Raw genomic sequence first — 15,496 nt, 5'->3', positions numbered from 1 at the left:
TACCTGTAGCCATAGCTTACCTTAGGTAATAGAACATCTTGGTGAAGAAATTGTTACTCCACATTTTGTTTTAGGCATCATGTTCTTCAATCATTTTCTTAGTAGGGCTACGATACTATCTAACTGTCAGGGTGCTTTCCTGCCCTTTGCCTTTTATTATATCAGATTTGATTTGTGTCCGATGCTTGACTTTCAGAGACATCCGTATGTCCAATGTAAGAAAGATGCGGAAATATGTCTTTGCCCATGAAATTGCTTTCTGCTGGGATTAAAAAAATAAATCTCTGTTGAAACAGGATGTTATCTTCTTATTCATGGTTGAAACTATAAACAGTCTGCTTGATTGGATTACTGTACCAGTAAAACTTCTAATTCCTTTTTTCCTCCTCCCTCAGCATTTGCTGATCAGTAGAATTTGCTGTACATATTGCTGTTATGGGACCTTTTGTCATTATTTTGCTCAAATGTGGAGTAGTAATTCATCTTCATTCACAGCCCGCCATCCATATGTACAAGGCGTATTTTAAGTTTTCTTATACGTAATATAAATATTTTGTAAAATCATCCCTGAAGAGAATGTAATTGTAGTGGTTAATGTAATTGTTGCTCTCAAGAGATACAATTAAAAAAGAAAATGAGACATCCCCTGAATTACAAGCTCACAAAACAGGTACTGCAAAAGCTGTAATCCAGTTTTCATTAAATAAAAAGTTTGATGAATGAAGTTCTTCTGTAACTGAAAAAGAACTGTATTATACAAAAATTTAAAGAAATAAATGTTTTCTTCTAGCATGCAAGTAATTCTGGTCTGTTACAGTTTGGATTTCAGTAGAATGTGGTATTTAATTTGCTGAATTTTAAACCCTGCTAGCCAGAATTATTGAGCCTGGTCTTTTTCCTGTTTCATCTAAGAAATATCTCTCTTACCTACTTAAATTTTTGCATTTCAGGAATCCTATTCAAAGAAGAGAGGTTATGCACTGGAAGCAATACCTTCTGTACCTCTGGATGCAGTTCCTTCAGAAAATGACAGCAGTCTTTGTGATTCCATAGACGTAGCAGTGACCAAAAAGCCTTGTTCCCTAGAGATAGCAAGAGTTCCTTCCTCAAGACCAGGTAAATCACCAAATAATCCTTCACACAGTCATTGGTGTAAGTGTTAATCTATAGAATATGTAGATTTATGTTTTGAAGCATGCAGTTCCCTGTTTATCACAGTGTGATTATAGTCTTCCATTAGCTCTCTAAGAGCTTCACGTCAGAATAAAGATTAATAGCAAAATTTGTGGAAGTGAAAACAAAGCAGATGTTAAAGTATTTTCCTAGATAAATACAAGGTTGCAAAAAGCCAAATTAGAAAGGATTTCTTGTAGACAAGCATTTTGCAGTAATCCTTTAACTAGCCTGCTTCTTTTTCTAAGTACCCCTTGGCAACAACATTATGGAAATACTTCAAAATTCAAAGTACTCTGCATTTTCATGTTACATGAAAGTATATCTGATCCATTTTTGAAAATTAAATAGTGTATGAGAATTAAGAGAATATTCAATATTAAATGACAGTTTGACAGACTGCTGTTTGTGTTATATATAAAGTTTGAACAGCAGTGACTTAAAATAGTTAAAAACTAATAGAATTATGCTAAGTCAGATGTTATCGATAAGTATGATATTATCTGTCAGAATTGTGTATATGTTCTCCAAAATTGTATGATCTCTTTCATTACCCTTGTTTGAACTCTTCATTAGTCACCACCTGGTACAGGAATTTCAGAATTTAGTCATTTTGCTCTAAGTAATTGGACTGAGAGTCTGCTGTGACAAATGACAGTTCTCAGCAGCAGAGACCTGTTTGAAACAGGCAATTGACTTTCCGACCTGTGTGATCTTGATTAGGAGTCATGATTTGGGTAATGTACGGGGATGACAGATGACTGTTGACTAACGTCGTGCTACTGCTCTGGTCTGTGTAAGGGGAAGCACCTTCCTGATTTCACAGCTGTACGAATACTGAAGGAGTGCCAGAGCTGTGTTAGGCATAGTGTATGAGGGCCAGATAGCAAGATACAGCTTTGGAGTGTGTAAGGTAAGGGGGAGTGGATCGTAGTTCCTACCTCTCTTTTAAATTTGGGCTAAAGACTTGCTGGAACCTGAATTATAAGCAGCAGTCTAGGGTGTCACAAAATAGGATAGCATCTTTGTGGCATAGTTGCACAGAATGGACCAGAATCTGTCTTGAACATCAGCATGACTACTTGCTTCTACTTCTTGTTTCTGACTTTCATGATTTTGGCTCTGATAGTCTAAAACAAAATTAGTCTGTGCAGGACAATATTGTGGGTTGCTTTTCAGTAGAGGAAGAAAATAGCAAATTATCTTTGTTTTTCACACTTCTGCTTGAATAATTGCCATAAATATATTTATTGTAGTGGAAAGACTACTATACACATACCCAATAAATTGGTAGGGGGAGTTCATTACCTGTCTTCTTAATAATGGGCCTCAACAACAACTCTTCCCATTTTTTAAAACAAGATGGAACTTTTACTAGTTAAAATACCAGCTTTGGAATTGTGCTGTCTGCTGAACATAAGCATTTTTCTTAGGCATAGTAAATCCATTAAGATCAGCATGAAACACCCATCCTATAAAGGACATTTTTATGTCTTATTCTGTAAATATGTTTTGTGTAAAGTTTAAAATAGTGTGTGTCAGAGGCCTAGAGTATAACTAATAAAGCTGTAGGACATTCATGAGGGCATTCATGATATTTAGAAGATGTAACAGATCAATGAGTTGACAATGCAAATGTCCTGTAATTCCTTCTGTTAGTTTTCCATATACCACTATGATATTTTCCTCTTGGCATTTTATTGGGAAGAACATTCGGCTGTATAGAAAAATGTAGTTTTATTTTAAGCTATAAATGTAGAAGCTATCCAACTGGCCTGACTTGCAAGCCATATCTGGAATCATGTTAGCTCTTATCTTATACTAGAAATGGACCAAATGAAATAAATCTTATAATAAATAAATCTAATAATAAATCTCAGTTATAAGGTATTTAGCACTAGGCGTAATTGTATGCAAAGTCATCCTGCCACTTTAGGTTGTATAGATTTATTGCTTGAATAAGTTACGTATTATTATAGATCATTTATTTGAAATAAATACCTAATTCCGCATGGCTTTTTCCTGAATTTCCTCAGTTTTTGTGTCACTGAGACATGCCAACTTTGGGAATACTGTTTCAAATTTCTGTATTATGTGATATGTAGGGTTCTGGGGAGAAAAAACTGGCTGCTCTGTAGTTCTCCTGAGTCTTGTTGTTGAACTGGTAGGGAATCACAGAGGATGAGAACTCCATGCAACAAATGGTAAAGGCTTCTTTGTTTTCAGGGAGAAAAACTGAATAGAAAGAAAATAAAAGTAGTCATAAAGTTGGTTATCTTTACTTCTGAAACCCTACTTTGTGTGACTTTTATGTCTGTTTGCAAGAAATTAGGTTCATGTAGGAAGAGAAACAGTTACATTTATGGGTTTATGCTCACAGTTAAAGCAATTGCTTGTAATTAGCCTAGATTTAAGAGCAAGAAAGACTATCTGTCTCAGTCCAAGTTAAACTGTTCTTTTTTTATGATAGAGTAATAAGACAAGTTTGGCAGAAATTATTTCTTATCATTTCTACCTTTAAACTAGTAGTTAACACATGATAGGAATATTCTGAAATATTGTGCTCTTTGAGAACATTCTTTCCATTAAGTAAAATATAAATTTGGGGTTAAAATTTCATAGATCCATCTCATAAAATGAATATAAAATAGTGATTCATTAATCAGTCTGACTGATTCTTCTGTTGGCTATTGTCCTGTTGGATATGTACTGTATCCAACAGTGTCAATATTTCTTAAACTAGGTGTTTCTGCTACTCATTTTAATTTTTACACTGCTCTTTTGTTTAAAAAAAATCACATGACACATTTAATCTTGAAAAATAATCATGAAATTTTATTAGTTCATAAGCCATGCATTAGTATTTTCCTTTTGCTTTTAGGGATGTAATGAAATTTTGTGAACTGTAGGAACAAATCATCTTGGAGAAGGTGTAAATTAATTTAAAAGATGTTTGTGAAGTTAGTGTGGTTTTGGTCACTGATATATAGTCCAGAATGCTGATTTAGGTATTGGGGCTGCTTTGGGGCTCTGATGTTAAAGAGCCTTACAGACTTGTACCCTTAGTAGCTTAGACATTGTGTACCACAATCCATCCTTGCACTTCATAGTGTCATCCATTTTATTTAGGAGAGTTGTTGAATGAAATCTGAGCTACATTGGGGTTTTTTAGTTGTAGTTAAGTGCATATCCCTACCCAGTAGGGAGATTTATATCTCTTTGAGTCTGCTTTTACCATTTCTACTGCAGAAACTCCCTATGAGTGACACCAGGTGACAGTTCACATATTAAATTTTCAATAATAGTGAGTGATGGCCAGTAATAATTAAACTATTTTTAGATCTCCTTGAGTATCATCAGGAAATAGAACTTTTCAAACGCTGTTTGTCCCAAATAACTTGTGGAAGAAAAATACAACCACCTTCCTTGGGAAATTTGTTCTGTCTATGCAGATTAACAAGGGTTTTAATAAAGCATCTCAATGACAAGAGACATTTCTCTGTGCCAACTGCATGAGAATCACCATTGGATAAGAGAATTGTAGTTCAAGAACCCTTTTATGTTTCGTTATGTTACTTAGCTGTGGCTGCAGGTCAGGGACACCTTAGTGAGCCATCTTCAACTCTAAAAACAGCTGAGCTGTGGCAAAGCAGAACTCAGTGGGGGCTGCAAAATCCAGCTGAGAAATAAGGTGAATACTATGGGGCTTCACTTGTGCTGAGCTCTCAGCCACTGCACAGTCAGCAATTCCCAAGGCAGTAATTTTAAAGATTGCTCTTGTACAACTACTCTACCTGGTTATATCAAAGGTATGGATTCTGTCAGGAATAAAAATTGTCCTTAGATATGTGATGTGTTGCCAGTTGCCTATAGAAAGCAAACACAAGGCAAGGAACTGAAACATAAAGAAAGAGGTAGCAGCTGTTCTGCTCCTTTGCCCAGATAAGAGTACTATGAAGCAATCTTGCTGTTGTCAGTCAGGATGTTTTTGTTATCTGAAGAAATTGCTTGGTTTGTCCTTAAATGCCAATGACTCCTCAGGAGGACCAGGCAGTTAATAAATATGTAATTAATCATACCTTCTTCTTATAGCCTCATAATTACAACAGGGAAATTAATAAAAAGTAGTTGACATTGAATTAATACAATCTACCAAACTGTCCCCAAGCTGGCCAGTTCTTTGCACTATTAGAGATAGTTGTTTTTTTTGTTTTTTTTTTTTGTTTTGCTCTCTCAGCCTGGCATCCCTCTCCTGTCATTACAATGAAAATGAACCTGAAAACTTGTCAGTGTGTCATATCACCTCAGCTGTATAACACTGTATCAGCAGTCTCACACAGATGTCTAGAAGACTATTCTCCAGCAACCTGAATAGAAAAAAGAGCCTTGCTGTGATAACATTTTTATCAACATTAAAATATGTCCTCTACTAAGTTTCAGAATCATCAAATACTTTACTTGGTAAATAAAGTTCTATTTGTCAGATCATCAGTTTGTGTTTGACTTCAGTAATCCTGAATATTTGCACACTTCAGTTTTCCAGATTGAGACCAAGATCCCAAATACATATTTTCTAACTTGATTAATTTATACCTTCAGTTTTGTGCAGTTAGTTTCTAGTTATAAGCAAATCAGTGAAAAGTAGCCACAAGAAGGAACCATCACACTGCCAGATATAAAAAATTATCTGGATGAATAGAAGTTCAAGAGTGTAGCTTTAGTCATCGATGCTTCACCACTTTGAAACTCCAGTTGATCTGAAGGGTCAGACACAAACCTTTCTGAAAGCCACTCACACTTGAGTTGCTTCAAGCAGGACTGCTAATAGAGCTGTATTTCATTTCGGTATGCTTTTTAAACCAGAGATAGTAGGATATAGTGCACTTAGACACATGACCTACAGTCTAACTCCCCAGCATTAAATACTTCCAAAGAAAGATATTTAATGATCGAAAAAGTCATCTTAGTTGTGTGGAAGAGCATAATAAAGGAGGCAGGGTAACAGTTGGTCTAAACCAGCTGAAAATACTCCGTGAAATTTAGCCTAATTTAACACAAATGTTTCTGAAACAACTGGCTGTTTCACGAAGGCTTTTGATATTGTGGTGCATATTCTAAATCATTACTACCTACCTGCCATCAGTGCTGAATTTTCTAAGCAGCAGGGATGTGAACAGAGAACTTCAGAATGCTTATCAGGGCCATTAGAACATACTAGTGCTTCAGAACCTGACATGACATCACAGCACCAGCCTGCCAGAACTGAGGAAATGTTTCAACAACACTTTGGCGCCTCATGTCATTCTTGGGGCTGTTCTGTGCAGGGCCATGAGTTGGACTTTGGTGATCTTGTTGATCCCTTCCAAGGAATTATTATCAGAATATTCTGTGATTCAGTGGTGCTATATGAGTGCTAATCCAATGTCCCTTCTTGTTCTGTCTGTTACTCAAGGGGACATTATCTCCGAAGAGTGTAATTGGTCTGTGTGTTGAGTGAGAAGTGAGGAGCCACTCCGAGCTTTTCATTACAGAACGCAGGGCATAGGCATTGTAACGTGAGCCGTGCATCCTTTTGGTGGAATTGATTCACTGACAAAAGAGGGTTGTGTTTCCATAACAACCTAATAGCTGAACAAATCTTAGGCAGCAAGCATTTTCTTCTCTAAGTAATTTTTTGCCTTAGAGAAATGTTCCCATTGTTAAATAAAGTTTCCCAGTTCTCAGGATGTTTTGCACAATATAATCCCCCTTTACATCTAGCACAGAAAGAGTATCATAGGCCATGGAAAGAATGAGCAAGAGAGCCTCACTGTGCCCTAAAATGATGACAATATTCCCCTTAAAGGGAGAAAAGTTTGGTTCTAGTCCTTATGTAGTTCCTTTCAAGATGGATCTTCAAAATGTTTGGGTTTTGTGCCTGTTGTTCTTCAAAGTCATCTGTATTAGAATCACTGATTTCTGTGCTAGATACTAAGAAGCTTCTTATTTCCAGCTTCAGTGTATTCATGGCCAACTACAGTCAAGACAGATATATCCTAAAATTCTGTCTTTGGAGAAGTTGGAGCTCTCCAAGAACTCTTCTGAAATCAAATCTGGATTAAAATATTTATACCAATGGAAGTGGTTTAACTGGATAACAGATACTTTTTTTTTCCATTTAAATGTTATATGTAGTCCAAATGAAAATAGTTTGATTTTACTGTTTAAGTGCTTTTTTAGTAAAAATTACTTCATAGTAAAAATTGAAAATTAGAAAAATTTTTCAGCTGGACTTTTGATCAGTAACTTATTAATAGTGAATTTTAATGTCAGGACCTATACATTGTTTTTCTCTCCTATTCCTTTCCTTACTTTAACCCATGTGTGAGCTAAATGGACACAATTTGGCTATTGTACAGAATGTATCCACTGACTTGTTTTAACAGGTAATTTACAGTGTTGTAAGGTTCACATTCAGAGTTTCAAGATACACATCTTTGCCAGCACGCAGTACCAGAAACCGAACCACCCTTCTCCTGACTTCCAGTGGTGGCACATTTTGTGTTTGTCATTCCAACTGCTGCAGGATGTAGTGCACATTTATCAGAAGTGATTTTGTCTAGTACATTAATGTGTGTTTATGGTTAAGATTTTTTGTTTCATGTGACCTTTTAATGAAAATCAAGAGAATGCTGATGGAAAAGTGAAATATACAATACCTCTTCTATCTTACATTTTGCTGGGTTTTTCTTCAGTACAGCTAGTTCTTTTTTAAGGAGGCTTCAAAAGCAGAAAAGATTCCTGAAACTTATGCCTTGAGTATTTGCTGCTGTAGCTGTTTCTATAACAGAAATTACAATTTAATAATTTCTTTTAAGTTTTAAAGTATCTTCTGGTATTTTATAGTTCCTTTTAATTTTTTAATTACAAATATTTAAGTACTAATATGAGAAGCTTTGCAGTTTTGTCTCATCATAATGATATTTTCATACCTGCTTTTTGTATTTCTTGTATTATTTAATTAGGATGCTTTCTATTGACTTTTTAAGTTCTGTATCTCCTAGAGGAGCACAGTTCACCTATGGTCTTGTGTTGGTCACTATTTTATTGACAGGGGTTATAGACCTGCTGGTCTCAATAAATAGGTCTTCAAGTGATCTGAGTCTCAGGCTGACATGAATTTTTAATGTCATTGATGTTAGCACGTGTTTTGATGCTGATTTCAGTTGAGTTAGATTTTTACTGTGCACATCATCTTCCAAAAGAAGGTGCTTCATTAGAATTAGGAATTAGTCAATTAAGTATTAGTATGACACTGGGAAAATGTCTCTTGTATTATGAGATGAAGAATGAGATACTGTTTGTGAGAATATTGGCCTTCTGATTTTGTCTGAAATCAGAAGTTGCCTCTCAAATTATCTGCTACACTGCTGTAGTTGGAAGTGGCTGTAGACTGGTCAGTGAGGTGTGTAACTCTGATTTCTGCCCTGTTAGCTACCTCCTTCAAATCCAGTTGTGACAACATATTGAAGCTGTGGTCCACCCTAGCTATATTTGGGTAGTGTTCAGGAGGTGAGTGAGACAGCCTGAAAATCCTTTCTACAGTGATGTTTGTTCCTGGGTTGTCCAGGTTTGGAGGTTTCTGGTATTAGCCAAGAAACAGGCCCAGGTGATCCGTATTCACGTTTTGAAGACAGATGCTGTCCCATATTCTTTCTTGACATGTCTGTAGCCTGCTGTCAGTAGATACACCCACAGTGCACATCTCCCCTCCCTAATATTTTAAGGAGAAAATATCCATGCTTTATTGTTTCAGTTTTCTGCACAATGTGGGAATTGGGGTTTTTTTGTTAGATGTTATAAAAGGAGAGGAAAAAAATTAACTTTTGTTGTGCAAAATAAGCACCATTTTCATTAGGATTTGACCCTCATTACAAATGTATTAGCAGAACAAATTAAGAGATGAGAGAAAATAAATTACAGACATTTTCAGTAGCAGTTCTTCCTCTGGCTTCCCCTCTTGGCAGTCCTGGGCAGCATGAGATAAAGCCATAGATTCCTCTAACACAGCTGATCCATTAGATATTCTATTTTAAACAGTGAAATTTTGTATTTGGACAAACCTTTGTTATCATAAAACTCTCAAATTAATAACTAGAAAATTGAAATCATCCGCTTTTGTCATCAAATGTGTGGCAGACTAACTCCAAATCACTAGGATAAAAATGAAGTCTTTGCAGTGTTGGGAATAAAAGAATTCAGCTATTTTTTTTTTCTTTTTCTTTCACTTAACTTCTTGACTTTTGAAAAAAATGGGATTTTTTCCTGCAGGGCTAAAATAAAACTTCACTGTCATAAACTGAGAAGTAGACAGTGGAACAGACAGAAGTATTCAGTGATGGCTGTTTCTAGAGTGCTTTCATGGCTGACTCTTCCCCATTTAACTGGCAGCTTTCAGAATCCTGACAAAGAGCATGAAAGGAATGAGGTCTATGTAGGCTTTTTGACACTCCTTCTACCCATTGTAGATTTTCAGGATAAGGATGGTAAAACTGTTACCTTTTTTCCATTTGGGGAGTGCACTCTTTTCATGCACATGTATTTGGAAGAATTCAGTATAAAATATTTTTAATTTTCGCCACTGCAATGACAGACCACTTGAATAAAGTTTATTAATCCAAATTTCCTTGTAGTACTATTCCAAAAACTTTAAATTTTATTTTAAAAAACAAGGTTGAATAATAAGATCCAGTTTTTCTGAAATAATGCTGATTTGCATGACCTGTGTCCCTTCCATTTATTATTAATGGTGATCCATATCGACTATTCCATTATTCCCGATCTCAGGCTGAAAGCCTGTAATGACCAAGGTTACTTCATTAGCTTCCTTTTAGTCTTAAATCTTATCAATATGCCAGGTACTATTAAGAGACAGCACCATTTCTTGAGATGAATTCTTGCCAGATCTTTTTGAAATCTTGGATACAAATTAGATATATTGATTAAAAATTTCTAGCTTTAGTAACTCTCATTTAACATTCATTTGGAATATTATCCTATGAGTTTCTGTTTGATATTTAGGAAAAATATTTTTCATCTCTCGGTTTATAATATTGTTGACCCTGCCACATTTCTAGAGTGATGTACCATAATTTAGTTTGTTCCATTGTCCATTTCCCCCACATTTTTATGACCTTGATGCAGCAGAAGTCATGTGAAGAAACAGCATTATTATCATAAAGGCTTCTTCAGAGTGCGTATGCACAGGAGACTGAATTGAGGTTGCACTATTGAGGTGTCAATTCTTACATATTGCAGCTCTAATGTACTTTCCATTAAAACCTTATCATCCCTCTAAAAGGTTTTTAGTATATAATTAGGATAATTGCTCCCCTGGATAGCATCTTTGATAATATCCTGAAGAATGAAATGTTATTCTTAAAAATACTCTGTCATATTTGAAGTTAACACACATGGGGGTGGTGATACCATGGGATCAGTTCATTATCAAAATACGTGCACTCTCCGCCCATCCATTATGTTCCAGTAAATGTTTATGTTGAAATAATTTCATTTTCCAAAGGACTAGCTTCCATTTTCTCTTCAAACACAAGGAAAAAGGCTTCTGCTCAGCATATGTTAAAATTTTTCTGATGTTTCATTGGGTTTTATTATTATTCATTAAAATGCAGTTGAAAAAACTCAGCCCTCACAGGAGTTTTTGGCAATTTTTGCAAATGAGTGCTCATCAAAGTGTGTTCATTCTGACCAATGCTCAGTTTCATCCATCCTGGTCTGATTACTGTCTAGAATGATCTCATTATACACTTGACTGCATGCTGTCAGACAAAAACCCTTTTTCAAATCAAAACAATAATTCAAAGGAACATAATTATTTTTGGCTGTTTTGCATTTTAAAGCCCACATGAAAATATTATTTAGCAGGATTTGAGTTTTTCTTTGTTAAATGAATATTAGTTGCGACATTCTTTGTAGTACTTTTGAGTTAGGGATGGAATATATATAGACCACATAGAACATATTCCATTCTAGTCAGTAATACTACACCTCAGAGTGCTGATGGGATTGTTTGATAATGGAGCAGATGTAAATGACAGTGCCTTTCATGAGTTGCAGTAACTTAATAGATAAATGGGAAATAATACTTCTGTAAAAGTATTAAGTAAAATATTAATAAAAAGTATTAAGTAAAATACTTCTCACCAAATTGCTACTATTAGGAGTAATAGTAAAACTTCATCTATTAATTTGTTTGCAGTTTACATGCATCTGTTACATTCTAGAGGAATATAAGTTTGAAATAGGTACAGCATTGCACATAGATCTTAATAGGTATATAGCTAATATTGCATGCCTGTGAATTTTACCCTGAATTTTTTACAAAGCTTTTCAGTTTATCTCTTACCCCATTTTAGAAGCTGGGAAGAACCACTTATCTTGAGCTCATAAGTTTTATCCTCTTATATTCAAGACTAGGATACCGTGCCATTGTGCATGAAGATGGAGTCCTATAGTTTGAGAGATTCAGTGCTCAAGAGCTAGTGCTTCACTTGAGTTATGTCTGTAACGCAGTGCCATTCAAGTACTGTAAAAAAAGCTCAAGTGATTTTCAGAAACACTGGAACTGCAATAGAGGTATGTGTTGGATCACACAAAGAACTCGGTCTTTTGTGGAAGATTAATTTCTCTGCTGTTTAGTCTCTTAATTTCAGATGGTAAATCTGCTCAGCTCTAAATGTTTAATCAATAGACACTGCAATATACTTATCTTAGGGTACTCTAGACATTCTCAGCATTACCAATGCTCTTGATCTCTCCTGCTCCTTGTATAGTTTTTCCAGCTTTTTTGGTATTTTAGGATTGAAGATTGCAAGTTTAACACAGTTTATTAGGGAATAGTTTGTGACTTGCTGCAGATGGCAAGTAGATGTGTAGCACAGGTTTTCTTATGTGATTACCTTTGATTTAGCTATTACATTTAATTACCTGGGCAATCCCTTGTGTTTCTATCCCCATATCAGGGATGTGGAAGATCAGGGGAACCCTAAGCATCAGACTATAATATGAGTGACCATATCTGTATCACAGAACATGAAAATTCTATTCAAAGCTGGGTACATCCTGTGTGCATCCCAGCTCCATGTCAGACACCCCATACAGTAACTCTTCCCTTTACTCACCACCAAACAACCTACAAAAGTTTTTCTGGTTCTTCTGATTGGGGATCTTTAGGAGAATTGATTTGGTGACTGACTGTGTCAAAATTGGAATATTATATCATACAATCAACTGAATAGCCATGCTAATAATTTTATTTCAGCATTGGCTTGAATCAAATTCGAAATACTAGATTTTATTACTAAAAAAAAACAACAACTCCTATTTCCACTGTCTTAACCTCTCCAGTAAAAAAACCAACTGAAATGTTGTAGTTTTGTGAAAAGAATTAAGAGATTGTATTTAATACTTGAATATGTTTTAATTTGTTCCCCTGGGAATTCTTTCTAATGAGAATTATATGTTTTAAGAATTTTTCATAAACTTCTCTATTAACTTTAATATATTTGGAAAGCATAAATCTTGGCACAGCTTGCTAAATTTTGTTTAAGTCAAAATATTTGTGACAATATTAAGCAATTTCTAAAATAAACCAATTTTTTACATAATTAACAGATTTATTGGCTTTATTCAGTGTAATAAATGATTAAAAAATAGAAAAACATTGATTTCTAGTGAAGGTACTCAGTGTTGCATTAAAAAAAATCCTCCTGTTCTATTTGACGCTAAATAAAACCCACTCATTTACTTCCATTTTCTCTGTTTCTGTCTCCCTTTCTCTTTTGCTAGTCCTGATAGCAATGTGTAGCTTGCTGCCAAAAAGTTTTCTTCTCTTACTTTACAGAAATTTGATTTTTGTTCTTTCTATACCATTTTCTTTTTATGCCACCTCAAAAGAAAACTTGAAGTGTACAAGTCATGTAGGGTTTTGCTATCTATCAAAATAGGGTGGGAAAAGGTTTTTATTGCGAATCCACAAACATATAGATGCAGCATATATTTAATAGTATCTAATAACAGAATAATTTGCTACTGCAATAGAATATCAAATTAGTCTTTTTCTCTTTTTTTCCCCCTGATGTGCATTAAAATATCTCAGTTTTGGAAGAACTCATATGAAAGGATATGTTCACACCCAGCTGCTTTATTGTTATCAGAAAACAGAAAGTCTTCAGAAAGACCATTTCATATTTTGTCTCTCCAGAGCAGGATGTGTTACTTCTGTAGTGCAGTATATCACTGTATACTGTGCTTGTAACTCTTCTGGATGATGACATTAAAAACAGCTGTTAGTGAGAATGCTCTTTCCAGTCTAGCTCCAGCTCCAGTTCACCCCATGCCCTTTTGCTTTCAGAAATCATTCTCCTCATGATGTAAGATACATAATAAATAGTGCAGCAAAATTAAAGCCATTTTCTTAGCCATAGGACTGGGATTGCTACTAAATTTTTATCCAAGAGCATTTCCATTACTTTTCTGTCCATTTATATAGGACATTATGGTGAAAAGATACCAGAACTTCTGTGAATATTGTGTAAGTAAATTTTGAAAAAACCTTTTTTATAATCAGTTATGTAAGTTGTCTTTCAGAGTTCTTCTCATCCAACCTGATATAGCTGCAAGAAGAATTTGCTAGTGATCAATTTAACAAAAGTGTGTTCTTATGGAATAGTGGCATTTGCACTAAGAAGTTGTTACTGGTTAGAAGTTCCATCAGTAAGAGTGACAGGGCTTGTGTGGGTCTCTTAGTTAAATTCTTACCTGCATTCCAGTGTGATTTAATTGTGATTCTTTGTTACATTTTATCAACTGTAAGGTACAGAAATTTAAAAATTCAAGCCATATTTTTCTCCATAAAACTTGACAAACTCCCAATTGTTTTACTTAATGATAATCCCTCTTTGTTTCTGCTCCACTGTGCTGGAATACTCCTTCTCGTCTAAATTTACTGATTTGGCTCTATATCAACCAAACAGGCCAAAGCTTCATGGTCTAAAAATTGAGATTTATTCATTTGCTGTCAATAACAAATACAAATGGCTCTTCAATGTATACAAAGTTTTATGCTAATTTTATCATTTCTCTGTATAGTTAACTGCAGCCCTTAAAAATTCCAGCAGTCCATCTAAGCTAGATATCTGTGGTCTCTATAATCAATGCAGTAGGTTGTATTAGTGAGAAAACATAATAGGAAGAATTTTAAGAAATTTACAATACTAGCATATGGATCTTAGAGAACCTAAAACCAAAATAAGAAGAGAAACCTGGGATTTTAGCAAATTAAATATGCTGAAGTGTTGAGAAGATTCTAAACACTCAGAGAAGTTATGTAAGTCCTGCTTTGTCAGTCAGAAGGTGAGATTAATGATGTCTAAATAGATAACATTTTTATAATATATCTTTTTATCTGAATTGCAGGAGATAGAAAATAAATTAATGCAGGAATATTAGTAAAAGGGGTAGAATTTTAGTATTTTTCAGATGAAAATTATATGTGCAAATGAAATATATAAAATCTGGCAAAAAAGTTTTGGGAAGTAATCATAAAATGGAAAATTCAGAAATTAAAAATGCTATCAAATTTTTTGAGGTTTTGAGTTATTAGAAACTTTAATGCTATAGTGCCAAAAATTAGCTGGTTGAAAATTATCCACAGTATTTCCTTTCTCTTTCTCAAGTCATTTGGACACTATCAGGGCAACATATTGGTCTATATAACTGGTCCACTCTGGTCCAGATGCTTTGGTATCTCTTTCAAATTGAACAGTAAAGCTCATAAACGATCCTTGAATTCTTACTGTGTATTTGTAGTGTATTCTATCTGCTGGACAAGTTCTTTATGCCTAATGACTATAACTGTGACACAATCCAATATGCAATACATATTAACAAGATACTTCTTTCAGTGCACATGTATATTAAATACAAAAATGTAAATTTTCGGGGTGAGAGTTGAGCTTCCTAAATCTCTCTGAAGCTGCTTGAAAATTTAGATACTTTAAATAGGAATAACTGGATTGTGAAACATTTTAAGACATATCTGTGTCTTTGGTTTTAAAATATTTTGGTTAGCACTTTGACTTCAGTGTTCTGATGAAGAGCTCAATTAATAATGTGATACCTAGAAGAACTGAAAATATAGGTTTTTTCCATTAATTGACTTTCACTGTAGCTGTAGATAGATGTATATTGGGAGGTTTATCTTCAAGACTGCTTAAATTATTTATTGACTGAGCTTCATCCCTGGGGTGTATGGCTATCATTG

The 15,496-nt window shown here is 34.7% G+C and overlaps 1 protein-coding gene across 5 annotated transcripts in view; it reads left to right on the top strand.

Annotated features, from left to right (window-relative positions):
• The window catches only part of ANKS1B (ankyrin repeat and sterile alpha motif domain containing 1B), a 415,189-nt gene that overhangs the window by 114,325 nt on the left and 285,368 nt on the right, over positions 1-15,496 (top strand). For all 5 annotated transcript variants that reach the window (XM_064702134.1, XM_064702132.1, XM_064702136.1 and 2 more), the window contains exon 10: positions 951-1,116. In XM_064702134.1, coding sequence (XP_064558204.1) covers positions 951-1,116 — 166 coding nt within the window. The remainder of the gene's footprint in view (positions 1-950; positions 1,117-15,496) is intronic.

This window comes from Zonotrichia leucophrys, chromosome 1A, assembly GCF_028769735.1.
Source record: "Zonotrichia leucophrys gambelii isolate GWCS_2022_RI chromosome 1A, RI_Zleu_2.0, whole genome shotgun sequence".
Classification (NCBI taxonomy): Eukaryota; Metazoa; Chordata; class Aves; order Passeriformes; family Passerellidae; genus Zonotrichia; species Zonotrichia leucophrys.
This window is presented reverse-complemented; position numbering and strand designations above follow the sequence as displayed.